The 23,904-nt window shown below is 41.3% G+C and overlaps 1 protein-coding gene across 1 annotated transcript in view; it reads right to left on the bottom strand.

Annotated features, from left to right (window-relative positions):
• SRGAP1 (SLIT-ROBO Rho GTPase activating protein 1) overlaps nucleotides 1-23,904 on the bottom strand; it is a 413,075-nt gene that overhangs the window by 90,888 nt on the left and 298,283 nt on the right. The window contains exons 7-12 of the mRNA XM_069229120.1: nucleotides 16,892-17,113; nucleotides 16,122-16,223; nucleotides 8,076-8,273; nucleotides 7,870-7,960; nucleotides 5,953-5,980; nucleotides 380-413 (exon numbers count right to left, since the gene is read on the bottom strand). Coding sequence (XP_069085221.1) covers nucleotides 380-413; nucleotides 5,953-5,980; nucleotides 7,870-7,960; nucleotides 8,076-8,273; nucleotides 16,122-16,223; nucleotides 16,892-17,113 — 675 coding nt within the window. The remainder of the gene's footprint in view (nucleotides 1-379; nucleotides 414-5,952; nucleotides 5,981-7,869; nucleotides 7,961-8,075; nucleotides 8,274-16,121; nucleotides 16,224-16,891; nucleotides 17,114-23,904) is intronic.

Genomic DNA, 23,904 nt, shown 5'->3' with positions numbered 1-23,904 from the left:
TAGTCCTTATTAAGGAATTAGCTAATGTATATAAGAGCGGAGCAGTAACATATTTAGATTGTAAAAAATACCATAAAAATGTCTCAGTGACATAGTTTATGAACTTTCATGTAACTGCAGAAGGACAGGGCCGATACAACATTAACTGTGGTACATTGCTTCGGAGTCACTGTGAGGAAAGATTAAACAAAGTTTACTCTCTCTGAAAACACATGTGAGACACTCTCCATTTTAATTGAGAAGTACTGTCTACAATATGTATACGCTACACATCTGAATCCATACATTTCTTCCTACAGTGCACAAGAATATTTAACAAAAGGCAAGACGAGAAGCAGAAAGCATGAATTGTAAAGCCTGTTTCCCACAAGCACAATACCTGGTGTCTGGCATGCGAGTTCCTTCGTCCCCGGCTGCGTGAATGTTTAGGAAAAAAGGGCGAGAAAAAGTAAGCAGAGAGTAAAATCAGAACTGATGCAGAACAAAAAGAGAAAATTCTATATATTGCATATTTGCACAATATAACAGTTTCCTCAAGTCAAGGGAAATTGACTCAATCACCTGTGGACCACATGAAATATAATAAAAATCAAAATACCACCAGTTCACAGTTATCCACGAGGGGCCATCCTATCATATGTGTCTTTTCTAAGACAGAAGTAGGAAATGTCTTGTTCTGTTGATTTCAGGACACTTTAAAAAACATTTGGTTTCAATTATTTAAAATCCTTCAACTATTCTGTCAAATGAAACTTGCTGGAGCTTGGTTTGAAAATCCTGTACAATTTTAACAGCATATATTTGAAAACTATAATGAGAGCTTTCTCCAAAAGTAGGCTTTCATAGCTGCTGGAGGAATAACAGGTCCAGCTCAAAACTGCTACACTCCGGGAGAGGGCTGCAAAGGGTCTGATTTCTTCATTTACATAATAAAACGGCCACAAAAATTAGACATATCAGGGTTCTTTGAGCCCAAAAACCTGGAAAGAGTACCTAAAAAAATTAAGTGCAGACTGAAGCTGTGGCATCTTCTGCTTCACATGATTTTAAACTTCACATACCCGTAAATGTTTGTGGTACTCAAGATGCCCTCGTTTGAGGACAAGCTGCAATGCTTTCAAACACAGCTACACACCAACAGCCAGCATTCTGCACCAAACAGGAAAAAGGAATTTGCTGACAAATATTTGTGCTTATTCCTCTTTGATTTCAGGAAGTGTTATATTGATTAGCCAGCAGAAAGCAATGATTTTGAAATCAAATGATCTCTCTTGGTTCCGCCAGGCCAGGATCATCATAGCAAAAACTCTGTGATGGGCCAGCTGTACAGATGGTCTAAATACTTGTAGGAACGATTCCAAATCCCCACTGAACAATTTAACATTAAATTGTAAAAGGCGTCTGGCCTGCTTGTGATTCTGAGGCTTAGAGAAGGCATGTGGAGGTCTACAGAAAATTAATACAATTATAAATTAACATTTAGACCGTATTATACATCAGGAGGAATATTTCAAGTACATTTCATATACAAACATTGATAGCAAACATTAGATCTCATCTCAAAAATACATTTGAACTCCAGGTATTGGAATCATTTATAGGAGAAACACTCACACTTTGCATGGGTTTGAACACTGGTGCATGCAAGTTGTTTCTGGTGATATTCTCAGATCTCAAGCTATCTAATGTAAAAGGTCTGTAGCTCAACCCCTTCTACGTGTCTCATAGTTCTGTATTTTACATTATAAATCCGAGCCTATACTAGTGGTGAAATCGACAATTGCATCGAAGCAGAAAAGAGATGGATTAAGCCAATGGTAACGTAGGACACAGTACAAGGAACTCATAACAAATGTAACAAATTTACAGCCACGACACTGTTGACACCCACTTTTAGAATCACAAAGGGAGAGTACACGGCACTCTCCAGCACAGTATGACTCACAGTTATACACAGAACCTTACACATTGCAAGTTCCAATCAGGGCAAAACCCCGGGAGGAGATAGCTTCAGTTAGAATAGTGGGTTTGCCTGGACTAAGAACCTTTCACCACTTTATGTCAAATGAGAAGTGATTCTGGTGTACCAGCACTTATGAGCGTTAAGTGTTATATGTGCAGTTGGAGGGTAGAAGAGTTGTACTTGTTTTTTTTTTTGCATTCTTTCTTGACCTTGACCAAAAGAGATGGCATCTATTAATAAAAAGATGACGGTGTCTAAAGAGAGTTAGAAATAGATATTTATGAACAAACACATATAAACAGGATGGAGAGTACCATCATGCAAAGACAAACGCAGGACCGGAGATGCTACACACACCCTGCCTGAATAGCTCTGAATTTTTTACTGAGGTTTGATTCCATGAGGAAGTCGCAACCATAGGTCACGGGTGACCTCTTGCTCTAGAGGGCGGTTCTGTTTTTATCTCCTCCCATAAACGCGTGCGGACAAGGAGGACAGCAGCATAAAGGCAACAAGTTGCAGAGTCAAAAACAGACCCATGCAATGAAGTGTGGCTATACGAGGCCAGTTTCACACACATTTCAAGTCTCTACAGAGATTTCCGTTTTTCAGAAGTGGTAGGCTGCATGAAGGAGGTTTCATGAGTTTATTGATTACCCTGTTGCATGTTTGTCGCCCATTGGCCCAGTAAAGTAGATTCACTGCTTTATTGACAAACAAGAGTTGGTTTAGGCTTTTTTCGAAACTTTACATATGTATTTTCTTTGTCTTTCTACTGAATATAGAATTCACTTTCAAGGTCTGTTTTTTCTCAAAACCCCTGACAAACGGAGTGTTTTGATTATTTTCCACCTGTACTGAACTTTGGTTCTCTGTTCAATTCTGATTACATTTGGAAGTACAGATTGGCGAGGACAAAGTCCTGCACGTGCTTAAGCTACCCACAGTTGCACGGCTATGTAGGAGTTTCTCCTCAGTTGGAAGATCCATCCTGCTCTCACTATCACCTCCTGTAGCATTTATGCCTTGTAGTGGAGCTATCACACTCAGAAGTGAGAGCTCCACAGGAAAAGTAAGCAATGCTACCTTTGTAAGTCAAGATGTAATGCTGCGTACAGAGGTTTTCTTTTTACTCCTATGAATTGCACTTACACGCATAAAACATTTTTGGTGCATTTCAGGAGAAAAGCGGCCTAATTCTATGGGTAACTTTAAAATTCAGTTCTGAAAGATAGTGAAGGGATAGTGACGAAGAAGTATGTCCACATCAAATGAGACAACCATCGCTGGAGGATAAGAAGTAAATGTAGTGCAATAAATAGGAAAACTTCAATCGAAGAGACAGAATTTCTATTGGACAACCTCACACGGCGATGCAATTGCAGGCATGAGAATTTGTTCTCAGTAAACATCAAACTGACCAGCTCAGAAACATCAGCCAGAGCTGTTTTAAGGGATGAGCTAAGGGGGCAGTAGCCCAGCCCTCCACCTTACAGAGGTCCTTGGTAGAGTGATAACCATGTGCAGAAAAACATTATTTTTGTAATATGACAACTAGGTATAAACGGCCTGACCAACCCTGACCTTTGTACTCTCAGTTGGTGGCAGTTACATTTATTTGTTTTTCATTTCCCTCTCTCCTAGCTTCCCCTGAATCTTTAATCTATCCTTTCGCCTTACCTCTAGATTTCTATGTACCCTCTTTTTTGACCTCAACTCTCTCTACCTCACCTATGTCTACCTTCCCATCTGAATGCACCTCTCTACTGCATTTTTACAACCTCACCTCTCTTTCCTGTGTATTTACTTCTACATCTCTCCTGTTCTCTGCACCTCAACTCTCGCTCTGCCTCATGCCTCCTCGTACTTCACTGCTCTATTCCATCTCACCTCTGTGTCTACTCTCTACGTACGTAAGCTCCAAATCAAAATCACCCTTGTTTTACCCTCACCTGTCAAGCTCTCACTCCATTTCCTTATATTTCCCCTTTATTTACCTCTTCTCCAGCTGTCTCTTTTACTCATTTCTATCCACCTCAAGGCACTCTCCCTCCTTCACCACCTAACCTATCAATTGACATCGCAATATGTTTACTGTCACACCTGCCCACCTACTAGCTTTATCTTTTGGCCTCAGTTACCTCTTCCTCACTTCCCTCAATATCTTACAATATCTCTCTTTCTATTCCATCTCACCTCTCTGTATCTATTCTCTATCTACTTAACCTCTAACCCCAATCACCACTGTCTCTCCACTTCCTTATATTTCCCCTTTATTCACTTCTCTCTCAGCCGTCTCTTTTCCTCATTTGTATCCACCCCACGGCACCCTCCCTCTCTCACTACCTCACCTATCAATGTACCTCACCGTGTGTCCGCTGCCTCATCATTCCTCCTCCTCGCTTTATCTTTTGACCGCTATTAGCTCCACCCCACATCTATCGCTACCTCTCCTCTTTATCTATATAATTACCTTCTGTTGCATTTCTCTGTAAACCTCCATCTTTATTTAAACTCAGCCTCTTTTCCTCTTTCGCTTTATATGATTTTATATCTCATCTGTTTTTTTCTACCTCATTCCCTCCCTCACAACTCAATACCTCAACCTCACTCACTTTCTTTAGTTCTTGAACAACCCCACCGCTTTGTCATTCACCTGCTTCTCAACTCGCCTCTTTCCTCCACGCACCTCATTTCTCCTTCTACTCATCAACCCTCCCTGCATTTCCTCCTTACTACTGACTGCTTCTCAGCTTGCTTCTATCTTTGACCCATCGCTCTCTCTAACTTTAATCTTTTTATGCTTTTCTCACTAGCTCATCTTTCTACTTCTAACTCAATCTGACATAAATCACCCTACTTCTCGCGTACACCTCTAGCACATTCTACCTTATTCTATAAACCTACTTATATCTCCCTTTATTTACCTACCTCCTACTGTTTCTAGATCTCTGTATCTTCTTCTGCCTACCCCACCTTCTCTTTTTATTTTTAGTCTCTCCCTGACTCACCCACTGTTCTACCCCATCTCTATATTCTTCTCCCTCTACCTCACCTCTCACTTTAACTTTCTCTTTAAGTCTCTGCCCTTCTCCTGCCTCCCTCCCTCCCCTCCCATTTCAATTACTCAGCAGAGCTGGAGGTCACTCTCTAGGGGAGAAGCGTGCATGTAGAAAGAAGAGAGGATGACAGACGGGGGAAGAACATTAAGTAGAGAATGATCAGATTTCCCTCAATGGGTTCAGGAAAATCCGCAGATCAGTACTTTGATTGTGCCTATTGCAAAAAGAATGCAACTTTTGTAGGGGTATTTTTATGTGATTACGAATATTTAGGAATTAAAACTACAATTACGCGTGCTATGTCCATAGACTTTGTTTTGGTATCATGCACTAGTCAACTAAACATCAATGAAGTCAGCCTTACCGTGTCTTCTTACATTCGGAAGAATAGGCTGACTCTACATAAAATATTGTTTGTGCAAGACAAAAAAAATGACACCCAAGCACAAAAAGAAGTAGTTTTATCAATGCTTGTTCAAGCTTTCTTTTGGATGGTGGAAGACGGGTAGGTTTTTCTGTTCTATGGTTCTGAATGCTTAACGTATAATTGTGTATTGTTTGGCATCAGAAGGGTGGGAATTAGCTGAAACTGAGAAAAAAATAATTCAACGTTGTTCAGGATAGGGTGCCCCAGAAATCCCCATGATGGGACTGTCAGCACCAACTCTATAGTTCCCAGTGTGTCCAGGAGTGGTTGCCATGTGTATCCGTGTGTATGTGTGAGCAAGTCTGTATGAATTTGTACACGCATAGGTTTGTATCTGAGATTGTGTGTTATATGTGAATGTAAAACATGTATGAGCGTTCCTGTGAATTGGAAATTGTGGGACTAATCTTCGATGTAAATTATTCACCAAACTTGAGAGATGTATTTCTCATACCCCAAAAATCCCTCAAAAGGAATTGAAAGAGACATTCAGTTCCTACCTTGTGGTCATGTATTCTGGTCTATGCCCTAGAAGAGAATAACCAGAGAAAAACAATGTTAATTTGTGTAGCCAAGAAACACAATATGTCCTTTTACGCTTCCAGTATGAATTTTTTTTATTAATTTTAGCCCCCTCAGTAACAACATCCACAGCTTTTACATTAAAGTCACAGTTCAGGTTTACATTTTATACATAGCTATAGGTGCACTGTATATAAAGGTAGTAACACCAGCTTTAGGCCCCACATTACGACAGGACGCTAGGTAACAGCACTACATATTTGTAGATCGTGAATAGGATTAAGGGCTTCACACAGAATGACAATGACACAGAAATGGCATTAACAATGAAAACTTAAGGACCACAGGCCAGATGTCCAGCAAATCTCTGAAGGGGAAAGGCAAACAGTTCAATGTCTGAAAGCAATGCTTCTACCATTAACAAGCACTCTATTTTGGGACATTGTTATGATAAAGACAGCATTGTTTGAACATTGATTGTCAACTTTCAATCCAACGTCCACAAGACCCCAGCTTCAATGAGAATGGTTTTGACCCAGTTTATCTAGTTGGGCTACTGGAAAAGACGCAGCAGGAGGATGAGAGGGCTAGACCTACACTGTATAAAATATTATCCCAATCGGTGCAAGTTTTCCTTGGGCCTTTTTATTGCCAGTTGACTTGTATATAAGAATCGGCATGAAGCAATGTGAAGAAAGTAGCTCATTACGGACATCAGAGAAATTGATGTTTTGGCTTTCAAATCCGATCAAAGGCTAACATTCGAAAAGTGTCCCATATTGAGCATTCTTTTAATACAAGTATCTTATTGCCCTTTCCTTACTAGTACTTGAATCCAATTTGACTGAGTAAGGTTGAGCTCAAGTGGTGCGCAGTCAACTTTTGTGCGGGTGTATAGGGGCTCTCCATCATGGATGCTGCGCTTGGAGTTTGTCAACCTGAGTGGAGTTTTGACTGGGGCAATTTTGAAGAGGGCAAAAAAAAAAAAATCAACATTTCAAAACTACAATGATAACTGGACAGACTGACAGACAGGCCCACGTACTTTACAGGCTAGCACTTCTGCTTACTGTACAATGGCACAGCCTTAAAATGCACTATACATTTTTAAAAATGACGTTAGAAAATCAAAATGACAGATACTGTTTTTTTCCTTTGGATCTCATATTCATGGACACCACATATTCTCGCTGTGTAGTCTATTCCAGTTTATAAAACAGGCAAATTGAAGGTGTCTGTGTTTTTAAAGGAAGTTCATCACGCAGATTTAAAACATCGCACCAAGCTCTTGTTATTAACATTTTGTGGCAAGAACAAACTTTGGTTAATGACAGGGGTACGTTTATTGGAAGCAAGAATACCACGCTGGAAGACCCCTTGCCGCAGGGGCAAGGGTAAGGGCCACTAGCAGAATCCTCAAATTCATCATGCAGATTTGAGAAGAAAGTGAAAAGACCAGGGGAACTTTCTATGTAAACTTTAGTTCATTGGCCAGAACAAAGAGTGCAGTAAAAAAGTAACATACAGACTGCCTCGGGAGACACAACCCATACACTCAAAAAGAAGGAGATGATTCACAGCGACCACTCAACACACATTCCAGACATGGTCACGCAGCAGACATACGCACAGAACACACATGCCACCAAAATACAATACGTTCTCCCTTAATGAAAAACTGAACAATAAAAACTACGGAAGCCAAGTAAACCATGTTTGAAGGAACGTACCGGGATGTGGTGTTTAGCAAGTGGTTGCTGTTAAAACAATGAGTGAACAGCACAGCCATGGGAAAAGACATTCATTCGTAGATGCTGTCTGTATTATACTGTATACTCCATGAAGTTCCATTGCAGTGGGATTCCACTATACTGTCAACCTTTTGTCTCCATTACCTTTGCCTTCTCCAAGTGTCCTCTGAAGGAGATCATGTTTGGCTTGCAGCTTCGTGATGAGGTTGCTACCTTCCAGATATTCTCGGAATTTCTGTCGGGATAGAGCACATATCATTTTTTTAGTAATCACTCCAAACCCATGGAATTTTAGATCTTTTTACACCTGTAGTAGTGCTACAATGTTGCTATCGCAGGGACCTACTTACCATGAAGTAGAACTGCTCCGTCTCCTGCTGGTTGGCTCTTCTCTTGGCAATGCTCGGCTTGCTCAGGTATGTCTCCGACACCGTGGATTTCACAGACTCCGTGGAGCGGCTGTGCTGGAAACATTCCGATACATCATAGTCCTCGATGGTGACCATGTCTTGTATGGTCTGCAGCGTGGCTTCTGTGGTTTTCTTGATCTGCAAGACAATACAGTACATGATATTTTATCGAGCCGAAAACCGTACAGCAATCCGATCAATGGAGGACCTAACTTTGTTGAAGGAAGTAATCGATTTTTCCTTCCGTAATGTCAGGTGATTTTTTAAAAAGGACCTCTATTTAGGACTGTAATTGTTTGTTTTTTTAAGAAAGAGGGAAGGATGAAGAGCGGAGCATTATATAAGGACAGAGGAAAAAAGTGAGGTGCACTGCCATCGATCCACAGAGCACGGTAGGGTCTGCTCCGACCGATGTGAAAGCCACATTACCCAAAAAATACTTTATTTGGGCATTACAGATTGACATAACAGACTACCTGTGGCTACAAACCTTTGCCCACCTGACTTGTGATCTCCTCATTGACGATACGAGCATATGATGAAGAGGAAGGTTGATGATGTTTCGATGGTTTGTGAGTGCACACTACGGTTACCCTAAGCCCTAGTAAATAAAGCAGTTTCTGTATGAAGGTTGAACGTGCTATATCATGCAGGGAAGCACCCCATTCAACCAATAAGCTCTTCTGATAAATTGGGCGCGTTGAATTTGTTTTGCAGTCAAAAGCCAGAAGACACAGCCCTGACTGTGGAACCGCCCATGGGAAAAAGATAATCTAACCAAAAGGCTTGTATTGGTAATTAAAACATGTTGTTTGGTACTGAATGAACATGCCTTGCTAAACTGTCCAAGTAGCTTTTATGATTAGGACTTGGGATCAACTTTAGGCTAAGTAGTACAAGGCATACAAATATAGCCTGTAACTCTTTTACTACAGAAGCTTGACCAAAGCAGATATGTAGCACAAAATGGCTGCAGTAGGTCCTTGATACGCCTAGAGATAAAGTCACCACTGCCCAGCCTGCCTACAAACCTGGACTGGCAACTGGACCTGACCTCATCAGTTAAAATTAATGGATTTGTTACAGTCCTTATTGCTAGTTGTGTAGGTGATTTTAACAAATAGAGGAACGTTGTTTATCTTGGGTGGGCCTAGGGACAACTGAGCCAAAGCCAAGATTCCGAGGCATACATCCATGTGCAAGATGCTTAAGTGGACGATGAATGGCTTGGTGGCCTCTGTCTTTTTCAACTTGGTGTAAGGGAATGAGACTATTAGGTAGTTTTCTTCCCAGTGGTAATTTGAGGCGCATGTGCTGCGTCTTGTACCTCCCTGCTGCAAACTACATGAGCGCCAATGTCAAGACTATTCCGTTTTTTATTTAAACAAATGTGGTAAAAGCATACAAAGCTAATTTTCTGTTTTTTTGTGTTGTGGTCATTTATCAGTGCAAAGTAAATTCAGACCCTTTCAAGAGGCCATGCAAAAGATAAAAAGTGTTATTATTGCTTACTCCTTTTGTTCTACAAAAAGCTAGACATATAACAATTCAGAAAGATTTAGGTATACACAAAAGAACACGTTTATACTACAATTTGTTAAAAGCTTAATTCTATTAATAATGTAGTAATCTATTTATGTTTTACTCATCCATTTTAAATTCAAAGGGTAATATTAGGGCAACAATGCGAGACAGTCTCGATGTACGGGTACTGGAAAGACTGCCTGCACATAGGTTTCTTATTTATGTTTTCAAAATGAAACATTCAGTAGTCTGTTCAATCATGAAAAAGCAAGTAAATAATCCATTTGCGGTTGTATCCATTTGATTTTCACTGTGCTTAGAGAGAACTTGGATGAAAGATGGCAAAATGGAAGGTGTGCATCTAAGATCTAGGGGCCAGAAAAATATTCATATTTCAGTAATAGGTACACAATATGCCCTCCAGAGCAAATCATCATTGAATCTTCTAACTGACCTGCATCCCAACCAATCAAGACAAACAGCAAATCAATGTGAAGAAGATATTGCCATAGTAACGCTGCTGTGGACGGAGGTGTGGAAAGCTCAAAGGAAAGATGCATACTACCTGTAACCTACAGACATCCAATATAGGACAAACCAGAGACTAGGCAGAGCTCAAGACTCCTTCGGGGCGCATAGGCTGAGAGAGCGGATTGTTAGAGGCTGTGTTTGACCAGAACTTGCTTTGGGATTGTATTTGTCTGAAAATTATTTCATCTTTGTACCAACCAGTCGGTGCTAATGTTTAAAGTACTCGAGTCCTATGTCCCTTCAGATCCATGGGTGGTGATCTATGTGATGGTGGTGAAGCAGATGAAGATTTCTCACACACTCATTCCACTTTACTCTCACCTCCCTTTTGCCGCTCACAGAAGCAGTCTGCTTAAGTGGATGGACATCCAGCCACATCCCTAGGGACATGGCTCCGCTCAGCCTAATACATACAGCAAGCTGAAAACATACAAAGCCTACCAAGGTGAAATCCAGTTCACAAAAATGTGGAAGCCACTGATAAAATCGACCTGGATTCCTCCATTTAAAACATTACCGAAGAAACAACAAATGGCAGACAAAGATATTCACTGAATACGTTCAAAAGGAGGGACAGTTGCAAGAACTGCTCTTGAAAGTGGCTCTATAAGATTAACAGATACACAAACTTATGGACCTATTTGTTATCCTAAGACTTCTTTGTATTTGGGGATGGTTATGGTATAGCTGAAAAAGTATTATTACCTGAGAAACAAAGCTTGCAGAATAAAGTTTCTTGCTTTGTAATGCTCACATTTACATCTTACATCACAGCTGTACAGGATGCACAAGGCCTGCTAAGTGATATGACTTGTTCATTTTTTTACACTAATAAAGTGGTTAAGAGAACAGCTTTGGTTACCTCACTAACGGAGATTAATGGAGACATCTGTCTTGGGATGTGTCCTAGAAAAGATGTTCTATTTCTGAAGCAGGGGGACAATGTTGACTTCCACACACATATGAGAATGCCAGCTAGTTGTTTCATTGCAGCGTATGAGAACCTTTGACAGCATGTTACCTGGGGGGTAGGGATACCACATCTTATGTCTGCTGGTGGAACGCCTAGTCTCAGCATCAGACAACGCGCAGTAAACGCTTGCGCTGCTGGTGCAGCAAGTTTCTTGAAGGTGAGGAGCCCACAGTACCGTCTCAGTCAGGTGAGTGTACTAGTAGTCAAACTCGTGAACTTTGAGAGTCACAGCAGACCTGCGCTAAGCCAACGGAAGCCGAAATAATGAGCACCTCACAGGTGCAGTGCGCCTAGGGTGACATTATACAAGCATCAGAAAAGGGTACCAATAACACACCCTTTACTCAAAAACGGATTCACAGTGTCACATAGTTCTACAGGCACATGGACAAGCCAACATAAGCAATCACTGCTAGAGGAAAGACAATATACCTGTCAACATCTAATGCTAAAATGCAAACGAGATGCTGCTCAACGCTGTGTGCCCTATTCAAGCACAGATGGTAGAAACGCGTTGTGCAAATACTGATAGCTACCATAACGTGCATTTATTAAGAGGGTTTACATTTCAATCCTTATCTTCCTAGCAGAACCCTGTGCGACTCTCCTATCTCCAAGTATTTATTGGACTTATTGCTAAAACGAAGTGTGTTGGCACTTGTGTCTCCTCGCTCTTACTCCATACGAACAATAAGAAACCACATAACCATCAACACTCTTAAATTTGCATATACTGTCGTCACTTTTTTATTTTCACAATTAGTGCACCACATGTACCTAACGAGCACCCCACAACTATTGCACAATCCAAATTTCACAAAACTTTTGTGATATCTAAATGTCTTGTTTAATTGTTTGGTAAATGTAATGTAAAACTGTTACGGTTTTCATAAAAAATCTGAAATTGCCCTAAAATGAGAGATTTCTTCTGAAAGGCTTGTGCCATAAAATGATGTTCTTCAGTGAGAAAAGAATGACTCTATTGATAAGTGGTTACTGTACAGAGTCAAAATGAAACCGACACCACACGTACATTTGTTGCACTAATCAAACAACAGTTCGACTTCTTACCTTCCTTAATTATATGGAAGATACAGTGACGTCAGTACTACCCACATCGGGCGCCCTCTTATTTGTGGACTCCCATTCATTTGTATTGGAATGAAAATAAAGACTAAGCTCTCCTCCCTTTATTGATGTTGCGGTGTGGGGTACTATAATATTCTGTTATTTATGCTTGATCTATATCTATTGCTATGTATATAAAAAATAGAGTCTTGCATATTTTTAAATTGCATTTGAAATACTAGATTGAGTGCAGTACTTGATTTATCCAGTGTCTTTAATAAGTAAAGATTTAAACAAGAAATGAAAACCACACAAAGGGAGAGTGATAGTTGAAAGGGGAATGAAAGTGCTGGAGCTACTACGATATTACATTTTAAAGACTGCATAAAGGATGGGCTTTGGACTGCGGGCAGCTTTCATTATGTAGGAAAGTCTTTAATGCGTCGAAGAAACAAATAGGTTTATAGATACACGTACATGTTTCAAGAGACTTATGGACATGTCTATGACCATCAATCGGACATTGCTTGAAAGCTTTGAAGCAGTGAAACAGGACATATTTCCCCTTCCTAGGTTTAGCCACCTGCGTGTAACTCGAGAAGTCAGGATGGCCAAGCATCCGTCCAGCACAATGAAGAATGTAGTCTCGCAGTCAATTACATAAATTACAGTGCGCTCGTGAAGAACAGCCTTCCTGCCGCATGTCCATCAATAAAGCAATGTAAGCAGTGTAGGGTAACTGCATTAGTTTATTGGTTTACTGTTTTATTTTCAATGTATAGGTTTAAGGTGGATTTAAGATTTAAGGTGGAATGCCCTTCCACGTTTTTCACAATCACAATGTTGTTACTTTCTAACAAGCATTTGCAATGCAAGGGGTTTTGCGTTTGCTCGAGTTAGAGCTATTAGTGTTGTAAATTCCTAACTGGACTTTTCTTGCCACATAAATTGAAAATGAAAAGTAAAACAGTTGACGTAAATGAGCTAATTCAAAGTCCCACAGCCCCCATGAGCATGAGCGCGAAGTAGAGACACAAAAGGAAAAAGAAGTTTGCTTGCAGTCAAGCGTATCAGCAAATATGCAATTATCCATGTAGCAGGGTCAGTGTCTAAGGCGGTAACAAAACCGGCACAAGAAGGGACAAAGTACAGCATTTACCAATGATAACAAAGGATTTTTGAAAGGCAAGCCCATGAACGAGTGACAGTGATGTGCGTGTGGTGGGTGTGGTTAAAAGCCCACAGATAGAATACAACAGGCCAAAGCACTTGCGCGCTCGACCTTAAAAGTAGATCCACATTTCTTCAGCTGCCAAATAGACAGCTGTATGCATGACATAATGATGAGCTTGCCAATATGCTCAACTGCATATCCTATTACACCCTCAGCTGTGGTCATAACCATTGGAGAGAAAACAAAGTATATGCCAGTGAACTCCACCGAGAACTTTTTTGAAGTATATGCTGCAGCTTTCAAGGCAACTCCAGGAGACAACTTGAAATAGAATAACATTTCCAAAATATACCGATTTGGCACCAGAACAAAAAAGTTAAAAAGACACAGTCTGACATGATTCTATGCTACTGAGGAAATTAGATGACCCAACAATGTACACATGCGAGTAAATGCCAGGCGACTGGCTGCCATACATGGACATGGTAGCTTGAAATGTCATTGCTTGAGGCAATTACGTAAGGGTGAATTGACTGACCTAGAATTGACTGGCCTAGTTAATGATGAGCACATGTGGGAAATGCAGGACCTTGTGACTGAATACAATATGTAAATACACCACTCACTTAGTGGTGTAAGAACAAACTGATGTGACTGCCACATATGATTACAGTAATGGGAGTCATTTTGTCTTTAAAAATGTGGCCAGTTTAGTCAGTCTTCCCTCCTCATATTTTTTCTTTTATTCTTTGCTTTCTAAAGTGGTATTCGTGTTTCTCTATTCTTCCCTCTATGTTCATCTTTATGACTCTAAAGGCCAACCTAATACAATGACCGTGGAACTACAGGGAGCATAGTACGGTCATGGGAGACATGTTTGGCGAGCCCAGTTTATTTTAATTATTTATGTGTATAAATGTGTCTGAAAGTCCCTTTGTATTCCCAATGAATTCCTACAATCAGACCTGCAGCAATTTCAGTTTTTCAGTTGTAACCAACTCTACTTTTGATAATTTATCTTGTGTATTTTTTGTGGTGATGGAGTTTTCAAATTCAAGCAGTCCCCTTCTGGTTTCAACAGGAACCACCTACAACTGATGACTGTTTTGTGATCTTAAACTGTTTCCATCATTCCAGGCTGCTCCTGGTCCTATGCAGTGTTGCCTGTAGTGCCACAGGGAAGTGATGGCCATGCTATTCTTTAGTATTTGGCAATATAGTTTATGGAAAATATAATGAACACTAATCCTTTAATCATTGTGGTAATGCACAAGCTATTATTTGTGGCTCTTTTAGCAAAGGAGGTTTTTAGGACACAAACATGTTAGGGCCCCTGCGTTAGGGCAAATCGCAGTGTGGGGCCTGCTGCCAGGCCCTGCATCCCATACCCTGTGGGCAGCAAACCCCCCACTGTGCACAGATTTTGGCTGTGCATGGTGTGAGAATGGCCACAGGGCGTGGCCTGCGGCAAGGCCCTGCACCCAACTCCCTACTGGAAGTCAACCCCCCATTGCATGGTGTTCGACAACCACCCACAAACACTCAAGGCCCTTCCTTTTTAAAACATGTTTCTCCCATCTCACAAGACTCTCATGGGAGCCAGGGTGGCCCCCTGTGCCCTTGGGGGACTCTAGTGGGAGTAGGGGGTCTTGTTGACTCCCACAATAGTGCAGGGGGGTTGCGGAAACTCCCCAAAATGTTTTAATGTCCCTGGGGGAGTCCCTGCCCCCCCAATAAAGGTCCACATGGTCTGGGTAACCCTCCCCTGCCCTCTTATACCTTTTTAAAAAAAAAAAATTATCATGACACGGGAACTACGTAAATGTCCGGAAATGGTGGCTTCATTATTTCTCTTCATATTGTGGCCTGCCAATCAGAGAGTGAGCTCCGGCGTGACTCACAGCAACTTTTTGTTTTTGCTGGACTTGCTGGAGCCTTTTGTTCCAGCTGGAACAAGATGGCAGATGGTAAAAGAGGTCCACTCAGCCAACTAGATTGATCTATTATTTGAAATTACATGATTGCAGTCCTCTCCAATCGTTCAAATATAGAAATATTTTTAACCTTAATTTCTCTTAAGTTACTGAATCGATTTACACCAAATCGCAAAAAGCGCACTTTCCGGATCATGATCTAGCATTCTGCCAAATTTGGTGTAAATCTGCTAAGCCATTTGGGCTGTAGCGTGTTCACAAATCCCCATGAAAATTGCATGGGAAAACTACATTTTAGGACAGCGCCTTTTCTCTTGGCCATCACTTGACGCATAACCCTGAAACTTTCAAGAAAAGAGCTGAGATGGATGAACATTTTTATTTGGAAAAGCCTGGTGAAGATTTGTCAAACAGCACCAAAGTTAGAAGGCAACTAAAAAATACCCCTTCTATAGTAAGTAGGTCCTAACTATAACCACACCGTGGTGGCCACCACTGTATAATTTATATGTCTATATCTCTCCCTCTCTATTTAAGTATATACATAAATATACATATTTATTTATATATAGATATGTGTGTGTACACATACACACATATATGTAATTCTAAATTAAAACATTGCTAGATCATGACACTAATACCTTATGCTTTAGAGACCTATTTGATTGTCTATTGGTACAACTAAAATCAACTCATGTCATATCCCTATAGTTTGCACTACCACACCTATACTCGCATGACTCATGTGTGGGATGTAAGAGGCAATACAATATCCCTACCTCCTCGTTCTCAATTTTGAGCGTAGTCAGTCGTGACTGTAATTGCTGGTACCGTAGGATGAGCTCCGCTTGCAGTGGCTGCTGGGCACTGACCTGAGACACCTGGATACCAGAAATCATGGAAAACATTAAAAAGAGTAATCACAAACCGGGCCACCTTAACACCGCTCTCTTTCAATCAGAGACACAAGAATGATATGTATTCTTTCTTCGGACAGGAGCTCTCAAAAGAACGTTTCTAAAAAGAACAAACAATTGAGCACTTTTTATACCATATAATTTTTTTCTCTTTCTCCACAGCTGGCATTGCATGTGCAATTATGCGACAAAAGCCCTGCAATGAATGCTTTCCTGTAGAGTCACAAAGATTTGATTCACTGATCACATGAAATCCGTCTAAACGCAACTGAATCATAATGAAGATACTTAACAGAAAATGAACAGAGAGAGCAAGACAATTCAGAAGAGTGGCTATTGGCGCAGGACCAGGGGCTGGATTACATGCACTGCCCCAGTGATTGAGCAATTTTGTATTGGTGATTGGACAATGCTGCAGCTGTATTTGCCCTGACTGAACAGTGGAAATGGCATTTACAGTCACCCTTCAAGTCAACAGCAACATTAGCACCGAGTGACAACAATATTTTGCAATAGTCAGAAAGAGCAAATTCTAGACATTCACCAAAGCAAAATTGCGAAGTCACTTGTCAGCTGCAATACTGTACCCCAAGTAGCTGTATTTGCAACTTACCAGGTGAATGATTACTGACCTCATCACCTAAGTGTGGCTGAAACTCAAATTTCATTGGCGGGCAGAAGGCGGTGGGGTACATTTCCATAAACCTTTGCTTGTCATTTCTTGGCTCCAGGTTGTCGACTGCATTCTCGATGATGTCCAGCCCCTCATGCCTGGAGGTCTCCAGGTTGTATTCTGCAGAGAGATACGTTCGTAGGGCTCTGTTCAGACTCGCATGATATCCAAGATCACAACACTAGTGCAACAAAAAGGGATAACAAAACAAATCAAATAAACACTATCATCTAGTATGCCATTTTTCATTAAACACACTTTGGGCAACTGGCTATCGGCACATTAGGAGAACAAGCACCTGCTAATATCAGTTGCCTGCACTGCAGTTCACTCCTATATCCTCATGAAACTTAGGACACCTTGTGAGTTCTAATTCCTATGGGAGGGAAGACTGAGCACCTGATTAGTTACACATTCACTTCCTTTGAAGTTTTTGATCAGGAGTAGGAGGATTTTGACATGAATGGGCTGGTTCACAAAAGACAAACTTGTTCCAAAAAGCACTTAGGGCCAGATATATGAGAGGGTCTTCTGGAAGCAAACCCTGCAATTCACAAACAGAGGCCATAGGGGCACCTTTTAGCACCCCAAATGATCCTCTCCCACACCCCTTTCAATCTCTATATTGGGTTCAGTAGGAAATACAGCACCTCTACACGTCGCTGACATACTACCGTGCTTAATTTGTGGAAAAATAAGTGTTGGGCCCTAGTCAAGAGGCCAATGCAGCTTGTACCATCCACTGCCCCTGCCAGCGCTGACAACTATTAAGCATCACACTCCTCAAGTGTGACAAATCGTACTATTCCATCCTCCTAAAGCTATAAGAATGGCTTGTCTGGCTGGTATTAGTCATTTCTAAGGTGTATTAAATTAACAAACAACTGTTGTTATGCTCGTCTTTAGATTAGACAAACAGCACCACCATGTGGCGTTCTATCATAAAGGCCGGTGCTGACAATTAGGTGCAGGTGCCGAGCTCAGGAAACCACCAGTTCAAATTAAGCACTGGAGATACACCATAATGGCAATGACATGTAACTCTACAACACTTTCATCATAACCCAAATTTCACCCCTAAAGTCCAAGCCTGCCTTTAAGACATCTAAAGGAAGGTGTCCAATTGTCTTCTTAAACTAAATCGTGATACAGATAAAAAGTTTGCAAAAGATGGAACCATATCATCTGCCAAACTACAACAATGGCAAGATCTCCTGTCAACTAACAACTAAGTGGAAATACTGAAGAAGCCACTTGTTTCATTTTTCTAGACACCATGTATAAGATAACTATGGGCTAGAGGCACAAATCTCTAATCACAAATTGGGACCAGTAAAGATTTTTTTTAGAATTGAAAGTCAGTTCTTAAAAATCGAAATGTAATTGGTCGCAACCCAACCAACCTCATGAATATTATTCAGGTAGGTTGCAAACTGCAACTCACTATGATTGGAGGCCATCACAGGGATGGTAGCCTGCTGGGGCCACAAGACCACCATGTCTATGACTGCTTTGAAATAAAGCAATCGTTTTAAAATTCAGCCTGGCTTCCTTAAAAAACAACAACTTTTTTTTTTTAAGTTTGTCATGAGTTTGCAGTTGTCTCCTGCTCCACTGCCTATATTTCAACAACCCTCCTTTTCTAAATTCACAAATGGGAAATGGGCCCAAGGGATCCCTTCCCTTTGTGAATGCATTACCACCTCCTTAGAGGTGTCTGTAAATTTTCAATGCTCTGCAAGTAGGTTTTGGTTGCAAAACATTGATACAAAAAATACCCATTCAGTATTGGGAAGGGATGCTGGCAATGCATCCCTTACAGACACCAAATCAGTTTCGATTTGGAATCCAATTTTTTGAATCAGAAAAATGTGTCCAACACCTAAAATGTGTTAGTAAGAAAAAGCATTTCAAAGGTTGCAAAATGGCACACTGGAGGATTTTCGACCATTAAAATACTTAGAACATCTGTCCCTACATGCTCAAATAAAAACATTTAATTGATTTCCTAATGCAGCTACTCAAATGTTAAAACTCATTCCTCAAACCATGTTCCAAGGAATAGTACAGGTCTGAAGTAGAAGATACTCAGTTAACACCCCTCATTGGTCCGCCACTCCGGTGACAGGCTTAAGGGCTACAGGGAGCCTAACCACATGGGCCAAAAACACATCAATCCTCGTAGTAAAGACTGTACCAGTTGAGTGCCTCTAATTATCAAATACCACCAAAGCTGTCACAAACTGTAACATTGTAAAGATCACTCGTAATCTAGTCTTTTCCAGTGGGAAGAGAAGAGCTTTAGGCAAATGGACGATTTTTTTGTAGGTTCAACAATAATATCTTGGGATCAAGTTACCCAGTCCTTTGGGAATTGCACTCTCGATCTACAGTTAAGTTTCTGACAGGTAAAATGTTTTTTAAAGGATAATTACAGGGAATTAAAGTCTGAATCATCAGTGTTGATTATTACATTTTTTGGGAATATGTTATTAGGGCTGGGTAACTGGTACAGGTTGCTCAGAAAGGATATTGCCCAAATAGTGGTGCCGGAGGTTTTAGAAAAGTTAACCAGGGAAAGCAGGTGAAAGATGTCACCAAGAGAATGGCAATACATTAGTGAGATGGGGTATAGGTCACTGAGAGCAGTAAATAATAAAAGGATGGCATTTCTTGCACAATGGTTGGCGTATTACACTCCATCAAGGATCAATTGGATGTACCCTTTGCACTCGAACCAATGTTTTTGCTGTAAGGCGATGGGTCATGGAGACTGGGGGCACATCCTTTGTTGCCCAAAACTGCAGGTTTTTGGGGAAGAAGTTTTTCTCAAGATAAGTAAAGTAATCAATGATTCCATATAACCCGAGGTCGCTCTGGCTGTATTTCGCTCCTCCCCCCCAATGTATAAATTCAATACGTTCTCCCAATGGTCTGCTTCATTAGCAATTGCAGTGGCACGTTCATTAATACTCCAATTGTGGAAAACCCCAAATGTTCTTACTATTTTTGTGTGGCATGAGAAGATGTGTAGAACTAAATTATTTGAAGAAGCATATGCCAAAAGAGTAGGCGCAGTTTCAAGGTTTTGTGAAACGTGATAGGAGTGGGAGCCTGCTGATTTTTATTTATAAATTAACAGAAAGTGTAATCTATGCTTTCAAGAGTAGGATTAAGGAGTCATATTAAGGCACTATATATGCGGGTGGATATTCTTGTTACAATGGATTGATTCATGCCTGTTCACATGCAATGGTAGCGGGGTATTTACTAACTAAGTACTCATAGGTGCTTGCAGCCTTTTTAATGTGTTCCCGATGTTTGGTATCTATGCACTTTAGTAAAATCCGAGCACTGTCGGAGGGACCTAAGGAGGGTCTAGGTTAAAATGTGCACTCTATTTCAAGGGGAAATGCACTTTATTTAAGGAGATATGATCAAAGGTACTGGTGGCCATTATTGCTGCCATGCTTTTACTTTTTCTATTGACACTAATTGATGTACGTGGATGAATTGTGCTGCTCGTTTTTCGATGTTGAGGTCATGTTTTCAATTTATACCCTGCCAAATATAGAGGATTTTTAAAACAAATCACTCAGCAAAGATGTAAACTAACTGACAAACTCACGAAAGCACCCACAGTGATTACCAGTACACTATTATATTGTTTTTGCAAAAATATTCAGTATGTACAAATAATGGCAAAAGTATAATAAATATAAAATTAAGGTTTGGTTTAGGAGCCCAGACACATTAGCTGTCTGGTACCGAAGTGCACTCCTTTTCAAGCAGCTGAGCACAAGTGATCACGACAAGTGACGTCACCCACAGTGCAAGACCTTCAATTAATGAAGAGGGCTGGCCCAGGTGTGTGCTGTGGCGGGAAGAAGCAAAATGTGAATTACACTTGAACATGTGTTTGTATATAGTTTTATTTATTACGATTTAATTTTTTGGGGAACACACGAGGCAACGATGAAAACATGAGGCAAAGATAGTGAGCCTCTGGACAAGCAAACTGCAATGGTGGGACTCGAGGGCTGACTACACTTTACTTTAAAAGTTACTGTGGGGATCTCAGGCCGCATAATTGCCACATCTACTTTCGCAGTGTGATTGAAGCACCAACTAGGTTACTCTAGGGGTACCTGCCCTACCTGACTTGACGCGTTCTCCTCATTTAGTCATGTAGCGCTGTGAAGGTTACAGACAGCGCAGTATAAAATTCCAAATAACTCAATACAACTTTATGTATTTTTTCATATGGAACAAAGAAAAGAAATCCAAGGTCGCCAGTTTTCACAGAGGAGGAGCAAGCATCGGCATTAAAAGTGCGCAGAAGAAATGAAGGCCGAAAAGCAGGAATGCCGATGTTGTTTCCATCAGCCGGGGACATTGACATTCTAAAGCAGGGCCTTGCCTGCTGCGGAGATAGTGGCGGAAAAACAGGATGTGAATGGCGGGAACCGCGCCAGGTTACACAGTTTTATTCTTCCTAATTCATCGGCTTCACCCCTAAACGTACTCACTAGCAAGCTGTACAAAGAACCTTTCAGATACATGACTACAAAAGTATCATTTTTAATCTCTTTCGCTGAAATCCTATTTCTTAGGTCACCGGAGACAGATAAGCACATTCACACAGTGAATCACATTAATGTGACTTCTTTCCTGTGGCCTAAAGTGTACAATGCAGTGTCAATTGCAGGAGTTTTAGGGCTGTTCTGGGCAACACACATTTTTGGGCCCGGTTTTTGGAACAATTTCGTATTTTATTATCCATTTTGTGCTAGCTGAAGCTAGGAATGACCAAAATATTAAACTATGTTAAACTTTCAGAAAATGAATCACACAAAAACAGATTATATATATATATCTTTCTTGCCAGGGCCCCAGAAAGCCTCAAGATTACACTGCAGCAGCAGCGTAGAGAAACTTGAGGCGCCCTCCAGCAAAGTATCTGGAGGGGGCCACTCCTCCCTGGACCCAGTCAGCGGCCTGCCGCCTGTGCACAGTGCTGAGGGCGTCCCCTGGAGCTCAGGGGCCGCGCACTGCAGATGCCTTTGTTACACCTCTGCACTGGAGAGTTTGAAAAGATAAACAGACTTGACCATGCTTTAAAACTTAATTTAGGGAGCACTTCTGATTAGCGCAGCTCCTATAGGATTTTTTCCAATATAGATACTTGGCCTCTGATTGGACATATCTGAAAGAAATGAGACTCTGAGGCAGTGCTGGAATTGGAAAATCTTTACTCTAGGAACCTATAAATTGGGGATCAAGGTGTGGCAACAAAAAGGGGGTAGAGTCATGAGGGCAGGACATGAGGGCGGAGTCATGAAAAGCAGTTTGATACTCAACCTACACATTTTATTATTTAGAAACTCTGCCACAAAAAACTGGCAACAAGAAGAAACATGAGAGTAAATCCGTTCTGGCTTAATTGGTTGCAAAGGGTGTATTTTAATGTATCATATGGGGCTAAAGCACAGGTTGCAGAGGCATTTCTCAATTCTTATTGGCTGTTGGCTCTAGGGCTGTGATTGGTGGACAGGGCTGGGATTCTGATTGGCTGTTGGTTCTAGGGCTGTCATTGGTGGATAGGGCTGGGATTCTGATTGGCTGTTGGTTCTAGGGCTGTCATTGGTGGATAGGGCTGAGATTCTGATTGGCTGTTGGTTCTAGGGCTGTGATTGGTGGATAGGTCTGAGATTCTGATTGGTTGCTGGTTTTAGGGCTGGGGCTGTGATTGGTGGTCAGGAATAGGGCTATGATTGGTGATTAGGGCTGGGTCTCCCATTAGTTGTTCGAATCAGGGCTTGAAATTGGATTGGCTAGGGTTAGGACCAGCTTCTTATTGGCCAGTAGGGCTATTAAAGGCTAGGACTCATGGCGTCTCAGCCCGGGCGGAGAGGACAAGGGCAGCTGCCTGTTTGGGCCTGTTCAGGACAGGTAGGGACCAGAGCCTAGGGCCAGAAATGCTGCCCAATTCTCAATGGACCAATAATGGTTCCAGCCCCTACACATGCCTCAAAATGCAAACACCTATTCTAAAAAGGCATCCAACTCATACATCACAAACTGACCACAGACAGATTGCATTGGCCCATCACCCAACACAATACCCTATATACAACACATATACACATAACCCCCACAACTACTACTGTCAAACACCTACATTCTCACAGCCAACACTACTCTGTCCACTCCCACTAACATAACATGCCATCACCCACACAATACAAAACTACAGTATACATTTCTCTCAGTCTCATCCTTCCAGATACACACTCTCTGCTCATACTAACCAACAACACTATCCACTGTTTGCTCCACACAGACCACCTGTTATCATAACAATGTCCAAACCCTGCCTTCAAACACACCATCTACAAACACTCTTCCCCTCTCTACACACAACCATACAATCCCCACATTTCACCCCACCACACATATTAACTCTTCCAGTCATCGCAACTAATACTAACTCCCCTGACACACACCTCGTACATTCATCTCCAAAACACATCAACACCACATCTAACACTCAAATTCCACTTACCAGCACTAACTCGCATACAAATCCCTCACCAAAAACAACTACACCAATATCCCCTCTCACTGTTCCACAAAAACAATAACGACCACAAACATCAGCACATCAAAGCAACACAAACTTACATTACACTTATTATCATCCCCACTCCCACCCTCAGGACTACACAAAGAATACAAATTCCATCCTATATCCACCCCTACTTTCTCACTCTTCACAAACACCTACCACAAGCACGCCAACCCAGCAACTTTCATTCACTCGCCTCTCCTCCATTGCACAATTTAGAGCCTTACATCATGATCCACATGCTCCTCCACCACCCCTAACCCATACTCCATCCACACTAAACAAACGCAAACAAATAAAAAAACATGCCACTCATAGCAACCTCGCATCCCCTTGTCTACTGC

Source organism: Pleurodeles waltl, chromosome 4_1 (genome assembly GCF_031143425.1).
Source record: "Pleurodeles waltl isolate 20211129_DDA chromosome 4_1, aPleWal1.hap1.20221129, whole genome shotgun sequence".
In the NCBI taxonomy this organism is placed as follows: domain Eukaryota; kingdom Metazoa; phylum Chordata; class Amphibia; order Caudata; family Salamandridae; genus Pleurodeles; species Pleurodeles waltl.
This window is presented reverse-complemented; position numbering and strand designations above follow the sequence as displayed.